The 19177-nt window shown below is 39.0% G+C and overlaps 1 protein-coding gene across 1 annotated transcript in view; it reads right to left on the minus strand.

Moving 5' to 3' along the window:
* The window catches only part of GSAP (gamma-secretase activating protein), a 79522-nt gene extending 61960 nt beyond the window's left edge, over positions 1–17562 (minus strand). The window contains exons 1-5 of the mRNA XM_019655143.1: positions 16014–17562; positions 6430–6506; positions 4941–4997; positions 1566–1635; positions 1199–1252 (exon numbers count right to left, since the gene is read on the minus strand). Of these exons, the coding sequence (XP_019510688.1) occupies positions 1199–1252; positions 1566–1635; positions 4941–4997; positions 6430–6506; positions 16014–16122 (367 nt within the window). The 5' untranslated portion in view covers positions 16123–17562. The remainder of the gene's footprint in view (positions 1–1198; positions 1253–1565; positions 1636–4940; positions 4998–6429; positions 6507–16013) is intronic.
* Between the last annotated feature and the right edge of the window lie 1615 nt (positions 17563–19177).

Here is a 19177-nt window from a genome sequence, read left to right on the forward strand (position 1 = left end):
CAGGGCGGAGGGGCAAGGGGGGCGGAGGAGGAGGTAGCATGAGTGATACACACGGCGAGGTTTCAGGGAAAGCCTCCTGCTCACCAGCCTCTCCCAGAAACTCTTCTGCTGAGGTCCCTGAGACAGCCCCATCCAGGCTCAGCTCTGGACCTGGCTCTGTGGGAGCTCAGGATGGCCTCATAAGCCTCACGTGCAAAGTATGTGAAAGGGTTTTTCCATCACATGCAACTGCAGGAGAACACAGAACACATCTGAGCGGGAACTATGCTAACAGAAGAAGGAGTTTAAGTGCCGAATAAGCAGAACGGATGGGACACACTGCAGGACTGGAATAGCTAAGAGATGGAAATAAGATACACTAGGCCAGAAGTTGAAAAATCGTGGTCCACTGGCTGATTCCAGCCACCTGATAACAGGTGGTTGTCATTGCCCCAGTAGAATTTTAAAAAAATATTTGAGCCAACATTTAAACATTAAAGTTTTACCAAAAAAAGTCCATACTTCTCTTCATAAATTGAAAAGCAGGTCCCATTGGGTTTATTGCCTCCCCTTAAAAATAGGACCAGTGCATCCATAGGACATCCCCACCCACTACTAGTCCCTATAGCTCACCATAAGAACAACCGCCACCCCTTTGTACCCCACTGTATCCCCAGCACTATGCACAGTGCCTGACCCATGCAGGCACTCAATATTTGCTGTGTTCTGAACAGATGGATGTTATAGAATGCTAAAAGGAAGGGGGAGCAGACATCACATGGATAATATCTATGAAGTGGGCCTTAGCAAATGGGTAGAATTGATCTTTTATTTAGAATTGGAGGCCTACTCGCAATACATTATGTATTGGTCAATAGTTAACAAGATATAAGGAAAAAAAATGGTATTCTTGAGGGAACACCAAGCTTTGCCTGACCCTTTATACCAGCTTTTGACCTTAGGGTTCTAGTATGTTCTCAATGTTTATTTAGTCTACAGATGCAAAATGCCTTTTTAATACTTATTGCTATTCAGTGTTATAATATTTTCTGGACTTTCTTGTTTACTTGAAAAAAATTTTTAAACCCTCTTTCACACTTGACATGACCTTTACATTTTCATTCTGAGATAAAGCTATTTGTAAAGATGCCTGAAATTGACTGACTCATTCAATAAATCTTCATCTATCAATAGGCACTAAAGAGTATAATTTCATTACCTGGTTGAAGCTCATTCTTTCTTCCTTCTTTAGTAGATTGAACTAAACTTGCAGCTAATGGAATACAGAAAATATAATTCATTAGCAAATGATCCATGCAATGACCTGTTAAAGTTTATCATTTTCTGCCTGAAATAAGTGAGGGCTCAGAGGACATGTCAGTGAATGATTAAGGTAGAATACAAAGCATTCTTTTTTTTGTAGGTAGACTCAACAGAGTCTTTATTTCAACTCTAATCTCCCAAGATTACTTCTTCCCAGAAAATCATTGTAATAGACTAATCAAATATTGCAAAAACCCAATACTTTGCAACTCAGAAAATGTAGTTTAGTTCTTGACATGTAGCAATAAAAGAGTTCAACTTACCAAGCAAAGTTCTCTCACTGTTGACAGAGCAACTGACAACTTGAAAGTCTTTCTCAAATGTATAGAGATGCTATTAAAACAAAAGCATTTTTTAACATGGAGTTTTATATTAAATAACACTTTTATGAATACAAATTCCCATTTAGCTGTCCACCAAGTATCACTGTGTCAAAACACTTTACTAAAGACCTATCAATGAACCAGTTTATCTGGTTCTGAGACAGTTCTGATTTTTTTTTTTTAAGTTTGCTATTGTAGGTCATGTTTGACACTTAAATTTAGCCCTAAAGCAACTGAGCATAGTGGTTAAGAGCAGGCCTTAGAGCCAAACTAGACCCAGCTTTAAATCCTGACTCTGCCACTTGGCTAACTGCGTGACTCTGGACAAGTTATTCAAACCCTCTATCTTCCCATCACTAAAACAGGAATCATCATACCTATCTTATGAGATTGTCAGAAGGGTCAAGTGAGATAATCCATATGAAGGACTTATTACAATTTCTGCATCGAATATTAAGCACTCAAATGTTAGCTATTATAATTATTGATGCAAGTAAAGGTTTAATCAAGTTATATAACATGATATCATTAGCTATGTCTAAGAGATTGTCAAAAGTGCATCTCTTATAGAACTCTCACATTTTGTGCATTGGCAAAGTAATCTTCTATCTTTATTTAATCCTTATTTTTTTATTGTCTTGTTGCTGTTTGAAATGTTGCAAGATTCCATTTCTTTGAGCATTAAAGAAAATGAAAATAGTCATGCAGAAGGAGGATGTGAGGTGCAAATTGAGGAACTGATGACAATCACTTACATTAGTGAAACACTCTTTTTTAAAGATTTGTATTACAATATAGCTAACGTACAATATTATATTAGTTTCAGGTGTACATCACAGTTATTCAACAGTACCCACCTGGCAATATACATAATTATTACCATATTATTGATTGTATTCCCTATGCTAGAGGAGTGGTCACCGTAAGTCCAGCAACCATCTGACACTGTACCACACTATCACAATATTATTCATTATATTCCCCATGCTGTACATTACATCCCCATGACTTATTTGTTTTGAACCTCTTATTCCCCTTTATCTTTTTCTCCCCTTTTATAATTTTTCAATTACAGTTGACATTCAATATTATTTTATATTAATTTCAGGTATACAGCATAGTGGTTAGACATTTATATAATTGAAGAAATGATCCCCCTGACTAGTCTAGCACCCACCTGGCACTATACATAGTTATTACCATATTATTGATTATATTCTCTACACTTTACATCCCATGACTATTTTGTAACTACTAATTTGTACTTCTTAAGCCCGTCACCTTTTTCACCCTGCCCCCAACCCTCTCCCGTCTATCACCCCAATAAGTCTAGTACCCATCTGACACCATACATAGTTATTACAATATTGTTGACAACTTTCCTTACAGTATACCCTATGTCCCCATCATTACTGTGTAACAACTAATTTGTACTTCTTAATCTCTTCCCCTTTTTCACCCACCCCAACCCCCCTTCCATCTGGCAACCATCAACATGTTCTCTGTATCTATGAATCTGTTTCTGTTGTTTGTTTATTTTGTTCTTTAGATTCCACTTATAAGTGGAATCATATGACAGTTGTCTTTAGCTGTCTGAACTTACCACACTCAGCACAATACCCTCTAGGAAAACACTCTTAATTAAAGTATACTCAGAAAATAAGGAAAGATAAAGAGTCTTAGACATCAGGAGAGAAAGGACTAAGAGAAATAGTGAATAGCAGCAGTATTAAGAAGGTAATTAGTAGATACAGAGAACAAACTGATGGTTGCTAGGTAGGAAGAGGGTTGGGGGACTGGGTAGAAGGTGAAAAGATTAGGAAGTACAAATTGGTAGTCACAAAATAGGCACTGGGATGTGAAATACAGTATGGGGAATAGAATCAATAATGTTGTAAAGACTATGCAGGGTGTCAGATGTGCACTGGACTTACTGGGGGATCACTTCATAGATTATGTAAATGCCTAACCACTGCGCTGTACACCTGAAACTAATGTAAAATAATACTGAATGACAACTATAATTAAATATAGATATATATAGTCACAGGATGTAAAGTACAGCATAGGGAATATAGTCAATGGTATTATAATAACGATGCATGATGTCAGATGGGTAGTAGTCTTGGTGGGTTATCACTTTGTGAGGGGTATAAATGACTAATCATTATGTTGTTTTGTACATATGAAACTAATTTTTAAAAAGAATACACTAGAATCCTATGGCCAGAAGTTGATGAAAAATGTTGGGAAGTCAGGAAAAACTTGATTAGAGAAAGTGAACTGTGAATAAGAACTAATAATAAGAAGGTTCTGAATTCACGCGAGAAATTTTGGTTTCCTTTGACACTTGCTCTAATTGAGGGAGTCTAATTTGTAAGTAAGAAGAATCATGCATATACTTAGTGTTTAGTGTTTTATTTTTTTATTATAAAATAACACATGAGCATGTGGTCTCAGTATTTAAAACATGCAAACACTCCCAGATAAAAAGTCAAAGCTCTCTATTATGCTTATCAATCCCAACTCCCTTCTAGAATGAAACATGTTGATAATTTGCTCTGTAGCCTTTTAAAATGAGTTTTTAATATATATTTATGCACATATATTGCACAGTTTTCTTCCAAATTTTTTTTAAACATAAATGGAATGTATTATCCTGGCAACTTGCTTTTTTTTCAAGTAACAATGTGTTTTGGAGAAGCTTTGTGCCAGTGTATCCTTATAGACTTCTTAATCCCTTAATATTTGTAAATTGTTTTTACACAGGCACTAATGACTCCTTCCTTTTTAACCCCAGAATTAGACAAGCCTGTCACATCATCCAATGCCTTATGTGAGTTGTTTGGGGGAAAACTAAGAAAAGCAGGCTGGGTTCTCTATACCGGGATCTTTGAAAAGTAATGAGAAACAATGTAAGTGAACGTTAAGCAGAAACAGAGCTCAGCCAGAGGTCATTATGAGACCCTAAGCTTTTGGGAGCACACAAACTTAGGGAGGGCATTGGACTTCCTACATTCCTATAGCACACTGGGCAATTGGTTTGAGCCAATTTTGTTTAAATCTCAAAGTACTAAGAGACTTCGGCTGATGTTTTGGTCCAAATGTGCTTGTACCTTTAAAAAAAAAAAAGATAATGGTGCCAAGAGAAAGTAAAAGGGAGAAGAGAAGAAAGGCAAAGAAATAAAAACTAAATTTTTTGAAAATGAAATGAGAATTTGTGTCTAGAAAAAGGCAATGGCAGAAAGAAGTAAAACTCTAAAAGCAGTAAAGTAACCAATGAATAATGTATGATTTATGGTGATTTTTTTTTACCTCATTTTGTCTGGTTTGGCAATCATATAATCCAAAGAAGACATTTCCCTTATTTTCCTAAAAAAAATTAACCAGGTGTCTAGTAAATATCATTGTTTAGCAAGTTAGCGTGTTACAAGTTTTCAAACAAACCTGCAATAATTCAATCAATATTAGCAATAAGCACTCTAAAGTTCGCATGCTCGGCATGTCAGTAAGGGACCCAACCTATTTCAGCTGGTCATTAGGGCTCAAAGAGTAAAATGATTAAGAGTGTATAGTTCAGTGACTTTAGGAGAACTTGTCTAGTACGACTAGAGCATGGCGAAGGGGCCAATCTTTTTGTACTTCCGTTTATATAAGAGAATATGTATGATGGATATTGGGAGTGGCTGGATTGAGTCCATGATATTCCTACAAGTAATATTTTTTTAACCATACAGTTCCTTAAATGCAACATACTTAAAAATACAACTTAAAATAATAATATTTTAAAAAAAAATAGGGCTGGCCCAGTGGCGCATTGGTTAAGAGCTGGCTTGGGATGCCAGAGCGCCCCGGTTCAGATCCCACATATGAGGGCCAGTGACACTGCCCTCTACAGCTAAGATGCTGAACAACAGCTCAACCTGGAGCTGGGCTGCTGAGAGTCGCCAGCGACAGCGTAGGCTGCAGCTCCTGCTGCAGTGGGTTGCCATGGGCTACCGTGTGTAGCCAGCAGCCAGCGTGAGCAGCCAGCATCCACTGTAAGCAGCTGCCCAGAAGCCGGTGACTGATCTGCCTCACCTACCTAGGAAGAACATAATGATGGTGCCAATTTGGGCCAGTGAAGCAACGTCCTCCACAACTAGACTGAAGAACAAAACGACAGCAACTTGTCTGTTCCTCTTCCCCCAATTCCCCAGTGCTGTTCCCATCCCCAATCCCCCAATAAAAATATAAAAATAATAATAATAATAATAATAATAATACAAGGATACAACTGTGCAAAGCAAACTGGCCACCTGAAATTATTCTTTTATACTTCCCCACTATAGTAAAGTTAAATTTTTTTCCTAAAATATTTAACATTGAACACACATTGTTAAATAATAATGCCTCAAAAGTCTAGCATATTTAAGTCTCAACAGATGATATAATCATATTTAATGTTTTCTCAGAAATAAAAAATTAACATATTAATTAGGTTTAAACATCTTTTACTTGATATTTTCCTATAGAAAATGGAACTGTTCATTTATTCAAAAAATTTGAGCACTCCATCAGATATTATGCAGTTTTATTTTATTTTTAAAAAAGAAGACACTTCATAAGACTAAATTTAAATCATCCTATTCAATCTCACAAAATAAAAGTCATATGTTAAGGGTTAAATGCCAACAAGTCTGATCCGTGACCCCGCAATAAGACAAGAGCATAAATTATTTAAAAAGAGAATATATATAGTTGAAATAGTAAATTTTATACTATGTATATTTTACCACAATAAAAAATGAGAATATAGGCATACCTTATAAGTATAGATTATATTTCCATTTCTTTCAACATTTAGTATACGTAAGCTCTCATAATTATTTTCAAAAACACCTGAAAAGATAATAATAGCAAGTTAATACTGAGCAGGAGATGTTTAAGAACATATTTAACAGATATAATATTAGTGAAAAGTCAAGTACAAAAGAATACGTACTGGTAATTCCATTATATAGAGTTTAAAAACAGACAAAGCTAATCTACTGCATTAAAGGTGAGGACAATAGTGACCTTCGGAAAAGAGAAAAGGAGTAATGATGGGGGGTGGAGTCTCAGGGGAGCTTCGGAGGTGCAGGTCATGGTGTATGGTTGGCGATACTGACATGCTCACTTTGCAGTAACTCACTGAGCTGCACACTCTTGTCCTGTATAGATTTCTGCATGTACGTTATACTTCCATAAATGTTAAGTATCTATTAGTTTTTCTTTATGTATTTTGAAGCTGTTATTTATTAGGGGAATAAAAATTTAGAATTGTTATAGCTTCCTGGTAGATTAACCGGTCAGGAACTCAGCAGAGCTGCCAGAGCAATACATTAAAACCACAGCTAAAAAGTCAAGTAACAGTCAAGCCTTTTAACATTTACTGTGATAGTACAAGCAAAAGGCTAAACCAGAGAAAGCACCATCTTCCCAGTCCATTTCCCCCATGGAACGGGTGAAGAGCCAGTAGCTCAGCCAAGAGGTAGGGGTCTCTCACTGACCAGGAAGCCCCCAACAAAAGGCTCCTGCAGTATTGTGGACCCGGGGTTCAGGGGAAGGAGAGGGAAAACAGCTAAGAGTGAAAAGTACCCAGTACTGAGTCAAAGTGAAGAAAAAGTATCTTCAAGGTTCCCCTCCTTTTTCTGCTAAGGTGGTTTCAGCAGAGGCTCCTGATAAGGACGCCTCCAAATGAAGGCACCTGGGCTGGGAATGCAGCTAGCTACGTATAAGATTATGGTCAGCCAGGGGGCCCCGAGTCTTCGCTACACTTTCCTTCGGAGACTGCGGGCACTGGCTACGTACCAAGTCTGGTTTGGGGAGGGCAGCTTTTGCCCCATGAGGCCTGCCAAGTAAAGCTTTTGTAACTGCATATGGTTCTGTCTGAAAAAAATCACACATAGGTTTTTAACCAGGAGCTGGACTAGTCAACCCTTTATTCATTATAATATGTCCTTTATCTTTAATAATTTTTTACTTTAAAGGTTACTTTGTCTGATACCAATATACGTAGCTATATCAGCTTTCTTTTGTTAGTGCATACATAATATAACTTTTTCTATCCTTTTATTATTAATCCTTCTGTATCCTTATATTTAAGATGTGTCTCAGATGCAGTATCCTTTAGAGTATTAGTCCATTTACATTTAATGTAATCCCTGACATATTGAGTTTATGTCAATCATATTACTATTTATTTTCAATGTGACTCAACGGTCTTACTCTTTCCTTGCCTTATTCTGGATTAATCAGAGTTTTGTTATTTCATTCTCCTACCTATTAACTTATCAGTTATATATTCTTTTGCTATTCTTTTATTAGTTACCCTAAAGATTACATGAACTTTTAACCAAATATGTTTTATATGGTGCCAAGAAATGTGAAGCAATTGAAACTCTTATACACTGTAATGGGAATTGGAAAACTAGCTGTATCTACTGAAACTGAACGTATATGGCTCAGCAATTGCACTTATACATATATCCCAACAGACATATGCACATATTTCAGCAAATGACCCATACAGTGTCTATAGCACTATGGTCATAATAGGCAAAACTGGGAACCGAAAATATCCATCAAGTGGATATCCACATAATGGACTACTGTACAACAATAAGAATGATTTCATTTGCTATCACATACAACATAAATAATTGAGCAAAAGGAGCCCAGATCCTCCCCCTCCCAAAATAGTCACAAACTACATGATTTAATTTACACACAAGTTTAAAAAATAGGTAAAATGAATCTACAGTGCTGGGTGAATGATAGCTGGAAAGGAGCATGAAGGGGACCTTGGGGGTTCTATTAATGTTCTGTTTCCTGCTCTGAGCTCTAGTTATGTGGGTGTGTTTCATTTATGATTTGTGTACTTTTCTGTATGAATGCCATATTTTGACAAAGGACATAAAAGTTCTTTACACAAAACATTTAACTTGTAAGTTAACTGACTGTCATGTTTCTTCTAAAATTTCAGGCTGTTCCTCTCAATTCTACAGTTAAAGGATTTAAACATTGGCAGGTACAACATTGATAATTATCATCATTAATTGGGGAGAAATGTTTATTGCCCCAGTTTCCCCAAAATTAAATTACTTTAACTTCACTCATTTTCCATATGTGAAAAATATTTTTAGAGGTTAAAATATTATGTTGATTATGACAAGTTCCAATATTCAGACAAAACATATGCAAAATATCCTACAACTCAGAGCAAATCTAAGTTTGTATTCCTGATTAAAATGGAAAAAAAAGATAAAAAATAAGGATAATTGGAGACCTGGACTCCTGCACTAGAGTTGGGTGTGGGAGACATTTAAAGACAAAGAGCAGGTTTCACTGAGAACTTAGGAATCACCCTGAGATCTCTCTTCCCCACTCCTCACAGGGAGAAGCTGCCTAGATCTTCTGGGGGTGAGGCAGAGAGAGAGGAAGTATATTTTATATGTGATATATACACTTTTCAATGTATATTGAGCTGCCAGACACACTTCCCAATGATTTTTTTTAAATGAGAATAATCACTTAGTCTCTTAGGAGAATAATATGATTCAAGTACCTTGCTACTATATAGTACTTTACAATTTTCAGAGTTCTCATTTCTATCTCATCCACACTGTGTAAGGTATTATGGGCCCATTGTATGATAAGGCAATTGAGTTTGAATGAAGTTAAGATACTTGGCCAATATCATACACATTGCAAAAATGACATAGACTAATCTCAAACTTTGTAAAATGTAAACAGAATGAACTAAGTTTCCTGTACCACACTTACAATGGGAAAACGAATAATTACTGAAAAATCCTCTGAAGGTAGATTTTGTAGACACATAAAGTGAATACCAGTGAGTTTCTTTTCATCCTGTACATGATTCAAAACTTCTGGAATGCAGTGTGTCAATATTTTCAGAAGTATTTTTTTTTCTTTCGATTATAAGGATGCTGGGAGAAACTTTCTCAAAAGTACTCTTAAAAGGTTTCAGCTAAGATAACAAATTCTTTTACAAGAAATCTTGCTAGGAAAATTCAATTTCCTTGCAAAAGCACATCTATTTTCAAATCACTAAAAAATCAAGAGAAAAAAATTCAACAAGTACAGATTACAATAAATGATACATGCTTATTCCATTAAATGGTAGTTCTCAACTCTGGCTGTGCATTAGAATCATCAGGAGAGTTTTTAAAAGAACATGGGTGCCCAAGCCCTACTCCAAAATACTGATTTGATTGGGCTGGGCGAGGGGTCCATTCTTTGTGTGTGTGTGTGTGTGTGTGTGTGTGTGTGTGTGTGTGTGTGTGTGTGTGTGTAAGTTCCCTGGGGGGATTTTAATGTGTAGCCAGAGTCAAGAACCACTAAACTACATATTTATAATATATATTAAACAATATTCATTAGATAGCATAACAGCTTATAATGTAACCGTGATAGACAGTTGAAAGAAATAATAGAATTAATGCCTTCATGGGTCTGTTAGGTAGTAATAACTGCAGTTTTAAATAATCCTGCAGTTATGTACATGGTTCTCATCTCAAGGACGTTTGAATTAGATAATTTGGCATTGTTGAAAATCCAGAGACCAGCGTCTCACCATGCAACATTAACCCACCAGTCCTTTCTCCCCAGATTAATTGCTCATGTTTTAGACACACCCTCTTAAGAGAACTACTCAATAACCTCTTTGCTTATTCATTCTGACTCTTCTCCCAGTCGTTCATCACTGGAAAGTCCAGAGGAGGAAGTTTAGCAATTTCAAATGAGGAAATGAAGTTTAATTTTACAGTTCAGTGTACTCAGTGCTCATGAAGAAAAAAATGTAGCATTTTCATAGATACGATACTTGCATAAGTAAATCTACTAAAGAAGAGTACTTAAACATTAAAGGTGCTGGCAAGTCATAGCTCAAGTAAAATTTAAGCTGGTTTACCAGATATTCTTGTCCATTTCAAGCTATTCTTTGCTAAGCACAAGTGATTTCATTTCATTGGAATATGCTTGCCAAATGTCTAAATTTTGTTCCCCAAAACTATGAGAAACAAATCAAATTAAAAAGTATTACTTGTCTTTCCATTGACTACACAAGGCGGGGTGTGGGGGGTGGGGGTGAAATCTCATAGCCTTATGCAAAAATTTGAACAGTTCCTAACACACAGATCAAGAGGTGCCAAAATATGATTATACCTATGACATTTCTGTTCTGTAAATAATTCACATAAATCCTCAGGCTCAACATGACCAAATATTATCATTCCTAAATTTATGAAGTAAACACTACTGTGTGGTTTCAAATTCACATTCTTAAAAAAATTGAAAAAAAACAACGATGTGGTGATTAGTTAAGAAGCAATAAAAAGGGATAAAAATGAGAAAAGGAGATTAGGAAGGTAGAGGAAAGAAAATGGCAAAGGAAGGACAGTGCTGAGAGAACAACGAAACAATGAATGAAAACAAAGTGACTAAGCCAATCCCATGACCCCCAAATAGGTCTGGGGTATTTAGGAGACAACACAAAACAAATCATTATTCAGGTCAGTCACCTGGTAGAATATATCACTTCCCTGATAAAGATGAATATATTATTTGAAAGATGAATCAATCTGGTGTATCATGCACCCAAGAGTAACCAAAGCAGGCAAGAAGATACGGACAAGAAAACATATATTCTTTCTGGTCTTAAATATACATAACATTTAAACCTTAGAAAATTTACATACCACAGATTTTTTCTTAGTTTCTTGAAGATGTGATATATCCCAACAGGGGATTAAGCATTGGCTACAAAAATTAATATATAAAATCTATTTATTGTTATTTACCAGTAATAGTTAGAATATGTGATATTTTTAAATGTGCCATTTATGAGAGTGACAAAAATTAACAATGACCCAGGAATAAATCTAGAAAAAGTGTGCAGAATTTTAATGGAGAAAATTCTAAGACATAGTAAGTCATTAAAGAGGTCTAAATAAACAGCAAGCTATACTTTATTCATAGTTGGGTAGATTTCATATTGTAAAGATGCCTATTCTCCCCAAGCTGATCTATAGATTCAACGCAATTCAAAAATCCCAACAGACTTTTTGGTGGAATCTGACAGGTTGATTCCAAAAAATATATACAAAAGCGCAAAGGGCATAGAACAGCTGAGATGCTGCTGAAGACTGAGGGGAGAAGACTTACCCTACCAGTTATCAAGAATTATCATAAAAATAGTTATTAAGATGTCTTTGTCTTAAGTTGACCAAAATGAAGAAACCAGAAAAGGAGTCCCATATGTATATGGAAACTTGATGTGTGATAGAAGTGGCTTTGCTGTCAATGTGAAAGGGCAAGCCTACTTGGCTAATGATATTAGAACAATTAGCTACTAAGATGGAAAAACAATAAAATTGTATTCCTACATATCACACACAAAAATAAATTCTGTATGTATGGAAACACAAAATGGGAACAGCAAAACTATAAAGCTTTTAGAAGTTAATATAAAAATGTCTTCGTGACTTCTGAATAGGGGAGAATTTCTTTAAACAATCCAATAAAGCACAAACCATAATGGGAGAGGTTCATAAATTAGACTACATTAAAATGAAGAACTCCTGTTTATCAAGGGCACCATCACACACACACACACACACACGCACACACACACACACACACACACACTAACAGATTGAAAGAAAAATATTTGCAACACATATGATAAATAAAGGACTAGATCATGAATATATAAAGAACCCTTAAAAATCAATATGGAAAAAAAACACAATATAAAAGTGGACAAAAGGATGAACAGGCATCTCATGGAAGAAGAAACTCAAATGGCCAATAAATATATAGAGATATTCACCTCAGACCAATGAAACAACATCTAGACCTACCATCTTGACAAAAAAATTAAAAATCTGGAAATATCAAGAGCCTCAGAGGATACAGAATACCAAAAACATTTCTATACTGTAAATGGGATATTAATCAGTATAACTACTTTGGAAAACAATTTGGCACTACCCAGGAAAAATACAGACATGCATAGCTCATGATTCAGCAATTCCACAGTTAGCTATCCTAGGGAAACTTACGCATGTGTGCACCAGGCAACACGCACAAGATTGATAAAAAGCATTGACTGTAATAGCATATCCCAGAAACCTCCCTAATGCCACCAACCAGGAAAAGGATAAGTAAAGTTGGGTTCTCTGGGAAGCACGCTGAGACAGTTTAGTATCCAGGATGTTCATTATGGAGTGCTTAGTAAGGTGGGATTAACACCCATACGAGGAAGGAGAAAGGAGCAGGACCAAGTAGGGGAGAAGTCAAGCTGCAATGCAGGCCCAGTAGCCTCAGGTGACCTCAGGGTCCTCCATCATGGAAGTTCTAGAACTGAAATGGATTGTCAGAGTTGTCCTATTTGAATCAAAATGGCCAGGCCTGTATACCCCACCTCAAAACCTAATTAGATGTGGGGCACACCCAAAAGGCCAGTTGGGCAAGGCAGACAGCCCTCTGCCAAGGCAATCCTTGAAGGGTCTGACAGCCAAAAACTATCAGCTGATCACACTCAGAGCACCTGGGACAAGTCCTTCCTTAAAAGGAGGACCTAAGCAATGCATCTCCGTCCACTATATTGTTGTATAGTCACAAAATGGAATACTATACAGTGGTGAAAAATTAATGACCTAAAGCTCCAGTAGTAAACATGGATAAGTCTCACAATAGTGAGAAGAAAAAAAGCAAAAAGAATACATGTAGTTATGCTTTCATTTACTCAAAATTCACAAACAAGCAAAATGAAATTATATATGGATTAGGGAAGACATATATGGATTAAAACTATAAATAAGATCACAGGAATGTTAAAATATAAAAGTTTAAATGATTGTTACATTTGAGGGATAGAGAGAGAAATAGGATCAGAGAGGGGACACCAGAGCCTTCAAGCCTTCAAAAGTCTTGATATTGTTCTGTTTTTAAGGTGGGTACATGGTTTTGTTTAATTATTGTTATTATTTATAGCTTATATGTATTAAAATATTCTTTTGCATAATTACTTTAATTTTTAAAAGAACAAATATTTTCTCCATTTATTTCAGGAGAAACCATTTTCCCGAAGTTCAACCCAGAACCAGGAGACGCAGTAACCAAATCTGGTCTCCTTATCCCTTACCCCTGATTGGCTAAAAGACTATCCTGAATTTCCATGGCTGACAAGAGCCCAGCTCCTGGTTATCTTGCCACCACTATGAAATCTTCCATTGTATTTGTTGATGTAAAAATATTAAGGCTTCAAATTTAGATAGCAAGTGTGCAGAGAAGAGACATTACGATGGCATAATTATTCACAATTTACATTTGAAAAGCTTAGACTTTGAAAGGAAAATCATTTGTACAAATGTGTGGAGTAATAGCTGTGCTAGAAATAAAACAGAATCCCAGATTCCCCTGCCAGTGCTACAAATTACAGAAGAAGAAGAATTATTTTTTTGAGCTACCACCCACTGGTGATTATCACTAGTAACAACTTCTTTTAGAATAACAGGGCTAATATCTTGCCAAGGTGCTCTGCAAAAGCAAAATACTACCAATATCAGAAAAAAAGCTGCTATTTCTAGTAAGCTTACTTCTGAGGACTCAAGGGTATCTATTGTTTAGTGGAATGTCAGCACACAAGTTTGTATTTCTTCAGAGATGAGTGAAAGACACAAGGAAGCCAAAATCTAACCAGCTCACACCAGCATTTCAATCACAACACACATTACTGAAACATAAGACTGTGGCATTTCACACTTCATCTAACTGCTCATTTGCAAACACCTGCCATTTAGCTGTACAAGGTGGAGGAGGTTCAGAGAAAAGGACCACTTTGTGGTGGAAAGCAGACTTGGAACTGCCTATTGTATTTTTAAAAGTTAAACCTTCAAAAACTCTTTAGATATTCAGGAGACTGTAAATTTTGCCCCTAAATGAGAAGCTTTGTTAATAATGATACTAGTCATTAGTCAAACTCACTAGTCAAAAGTAAGCCTTGAGCTACAAAAACATGATTCCTTATTTGGAGCTAACAATCAACGTGCCAAGACAAGAAGCCCTACAGATACTCTACGAAAGCCACAGGAGAGTGTGAAGATACAACGTAGGGACAGAAAACTTTCACCAGAGGTTAAACGGAAAGGAGTTGTAAATATGGGTAATTTGATAGCCCTTCCCAAAAAATGCCCGCAGCAGTCTACAGTGTTTAATTAAGCAAAACCAGAGTGGGGAGGGCAGGGGAGGGGAGAGGTGAGCGCACTGGAGTGGAGAGCTACTGTGCCCAGGTGGGATCCAGGGGTGTCACTGCTTTGGAGCTGGATGTAAGTATTGAAGATGCATCATTATTTACAGCAAACTTCTTAGAAAGAAAATAAAAAGCACCTGGGAAGTCAAAGTTCCCCTTCTTTAAAGTTTTGAATGACCAATGCTGGGAAGGTTCAAAAGTCACTTTTCACTCCATCAAAATTCAAAACAGAGGGTTTTTTGTGACGGATGAAAACCAATTTCCCCTTGAGGAAGTTGGGCAGGAAACCTGAACATCACTTTGCCTCATGCCGTCATCGCCGGCGGGCGCAGGTGGTGTGCTGTGGGGTGGTGGGATGGTGCTTCTTCGGAAAACAGTGAGTTCTCAGTTCACTGCTCATCGCCTGAGCGTGGACCCCTGCCCTCTTGCACGTCACATCGGAAGCGCCATGTCCCCTAAGTCACCGGCACTGTTCACCGATGCAGAAACATGTCTCACATATGTGAGGACAAACTGTGCAACTGTTAAGTATTTGTACAATTTTCTTGGTGGCCATGAGTCATCTTTTCTTTCTCATAACGCAGGAACGCCCAGGCGCCCCTAGTCTTGGCATAGCCTATACTAGGGTGATGTACCTTCCCAGACAGGTGAGATGTGAATGCAGCCTAGAGAACGACCCTCTCCCACGCCCCGCAGCCTTGGGTCGGCGGAACGGAGTCTCCGCAGCTGCTTCTCCACGCCCTCCTCGATGAGATGATGCTGAGGGTACCACTAGTGCCCGCGCCTTTCTGCTAAAGATGAATTGCTGCGGGGAACAAGTAAGCCAGAGGCTGGAGGACTCGCTACCAGCAGCAGTGCAGTCCAGCCGCTACCTTGTCCAGGAGCTGCCCCTCCCTGCTTTCACTCACTGGCCTGGGGTGAGGGTGGCACAGCCCGGACTCCTAAGAGGGAAGCTCATGTCTTCGTCACCAACCTTCACAGGTTGGCAGGGCACACAGGCTGCCCCCGATCCTGTCTAGTCGACTCAGACTCCCACCCACGCCGGCCCCCACCAGCTTCCCGCCACCCCTGACGCGCGCCGCCAGCACCTGCGCAGCCACCTCGGGCCCCAGCGCCCGCTGACGCCGCCCGCTGCGCCCGCAGCCACGGGAGCACGTCCTTCCGGAGATCGAAGTCGGCGACCAGACGGAGAGCCATGGCCCGGACGTGGCCACGGGGCGGCTCTGGGGCCCCGCGCCGCGGGCATTCCTAGCCAGCGCTCGCACCTCGCCCCTCTCCCCTGCGCCCGCCCCCTCCTTCCTCTCCCCGCCTCCCGGCACCGGCCGCTTTCGGTTCTGCTGAGTTGGGGCCTGAGAAGCCCCAGGCACCGCCTCCCAGCCCGCCCCGAGCACCGGAGCCGTCCGCTGGGCAATCTGGGCTGGAAGTGGAACGGAGCGCGGGGACCCGGCCCACCCAGGCCCGGAACCCACAGTGTGTACCCTCCAGGCGGGGGACAGAGAGGGCGGGAGGATTTGGATTTCTAAGGGCTCTGGAGGAGCTGTGGCTAGACCAAAGGTTTCCAGACTGTGCTACACATTAGATGTGAGCATTGGGCGTTTTTCTTTTCTTTTTTTCTTTCTTTTTTCAATCCCCAGGTGATTCCACTATGCAGCAAAGTTTGGAACCCACTTGGCTAGAGTTATGACTAGCTGGGTCATCTGAGAAGGTTCAAGGTCATCGCAGGGGCAGAAGCAGGAGGCATTTTGGGGCCTATTCGACTCAGTTTCAAGGGTGGTAGTGCTTTATCGGTAGTATTTAGGTAGTAAGTAGCAGCAGGGAGCCTGTGAAGAAGGTGATTCTATTTTAAGCTACTGGAGATACTGGGAAGTGTTAATCAGTTTAAACACAGACTGGTCCTCGGTCTGTTTAAGGGCTTCCCAACATTGGCTTCAGTGAAGCTGAATTTAGGATTCCCTCTGCGATTGGTCTTTTAAAAAATGCTCTCATTCTTCCAGGGGCACCTGCTTTCTTGGGCACCTCCTCACCCCCATCGCTACAAATACTTCCAGTGTTTTCTTAATCTCCTCACTCAGCTCTCTTTTCATTCCCACCTGCAGCATCAGTAAGTTTAGTGGTTGCTGTGCCTTTGGCACTGCCAGCTATGATCCATTGTGAACATCAACACCAGGTCATTACTCGCCCTAAAACAAAGCTGTCCTAATGTCTCTATGCCGAAGATCTTGAATAACAGCTGCATGCCCAGAATGAAGTGCCTCTACTTTTACCAGGCCCTTCCAGCCTCTCACGTATAACTTCAGCTCCAGGCTAACCTGACTTCCAGAACCCCTCTGATTCCACCCTCCTTCCTCTGAAAAAAATCACCAGGGCCTTCCACCCTGGATCCACAAAGCCTTCTCACAACTACAGCCCACAGTGACCTTCCCAGTCCTGAACTCCTAGAGATGTATTGCTATTACACTTCATTTGACAATCATATAGTAACTTGAGATATAAAAACTGAATCTTGAGTCTTGGCACACCCCTCTGCCCCTTTCCTCCTACCAGGGGCTAACAGAGTACCTGGAAGGTACTCAACAGTTATTGAAAAATGAATAAATACAGTAATAGGCAAAAGAACGCTTTGTCATGTGTTTCTCCAAGTTAGGGTCTGAAAACTACCTGCATTGCAGTCATCTTGGAAACTGTTTCACAATGCAGACTCCAGATTAGACCTGTGCATTCTAGCCAGAGCCTCAGGTGACTCTTAGGCTTGCTAAAGTTTAAAAACTACTCTAAATAGGGCCGGCCAAGTGGCTCAGTTGGTTAAGAGTGTGAGCTCTGAGCAACAGGGTCGCTGGTTGGACTCCCACATGAGATGGTGGACTAGGTTCCCCCCCCACCCCCCTCAACTAAATTGAAAGCTAGGAGCTGAGCTGCGCCCTCCACAATGAAGATTGAAGGACAACAACTTGACTTGGAGCTGATGGGTCCTGGAAAAACACAATGTTCCCCATCCCCAATTCCCCAATAAAAATTTTTTTAAAACTACTCTCAATAAAAGTAAACGAAACTCTTGATTTTGCCCTAGAGCAGTGGTTCTCAACCTTTCACAGGGGTCGCCTAAGACCATCGGAAAACACATATTATCAATAGTCTTAGGAAGCGAGACACCGCTCCTCTATCCATCTCCAGGCCCACATGCAGATACGCCCACATACGAGTACCCAGCAACCCCTGTGAAAGGGTCCTTCAACCCCCAAAGGGTTCGCAACCCACAGGTTGAGAACCGCTGCCCTAGAGACATGTTTCTCCAATTGAGGTAGTGGATGATTTCAAGGAGAACTCCACTACTGACCACCACATAAGAAAATCCTCCCACCTCTAAAGTGCATGAAGATTGAACAAATGCTTAATGAGGTTGCTAATATCGTTAGTGCATAAAAGGGAGGCCACTGAAGCCATGAGGAACTACTACAATGAATGTTTCATACCAAATGAAGTTTGTCATATAGAAACATCTTCACTTGCTTATTTAAAAATTCTGTTATTTTCACAGTTAACCTCTATTTTGCCAAGCAAGACTGATTTTATAGTCCCCATCAAGCAGTGATTTTATATAAAAATTCTCTTCAAAATAAGTTTAAGTATAAAAGAACATAGAGAGGGTGAGAAATAATAATCAAGATGGCAGGAAGATGTGGTCAAACCATGAAGGAAGTGTATGAATGATGGAGCTTAGAGATTATTCGCTAAGGGAAAAGATGGGTGAATGGTGACTTACTGGTTTAAAATTTGTGAAGAGTTAATAGAAGAAGAATGCTGATGGATTATCCTTCAACTCTAGAGAAGACAGAACTAGATACTGTCACATGTTCTTTATTTAAAAAGCTGCTTCATTGATGGATGTGTTAACTTCACTGTGGTAATTATTTCACAGTGTATATACCAGGGGTGCCAAAAAAATGTATACAAGTGGACACTTTGCTCAACGTGACTCAAGCAGTAGTTCGCCATAATCAGAAATGTCTGGATGCTGATGGTAACCACTTCCAGCACCTCTCGTAATTGCAGAAGTCACACGTGATTTGTATTCCCCTTTTGTTATGAGTATATATTGAGTATTACAATTTTAATAGTTTTCCTTTCTTAAAATTTCTATACATTTTTTGGCACCCTCTGTATATAACAAATCATCACATTGTACATTTTAAATACATACAATTTTATTTATCAATTATACCTCAGTAAAGCTGGAAAAAGAAAAGCTGCTTCG

Source organism: Hipposideros armiger, unplaced genomic scaffold, assembly GCF_001890085.2.
Source record: "Hipposideros armiger isolate ML-2016 unplaced genomic scaffold, ASM189008v1 scaffold_236, whole genome shotgun sequence".
Classification (NCBI taxonomy): domain Eukaryota; kingdom Metazoa; phylum Chordata; class Mammalia; order Chiroptera; family Hipposideridae; genus Hipposideros; species Hipposideros armiger.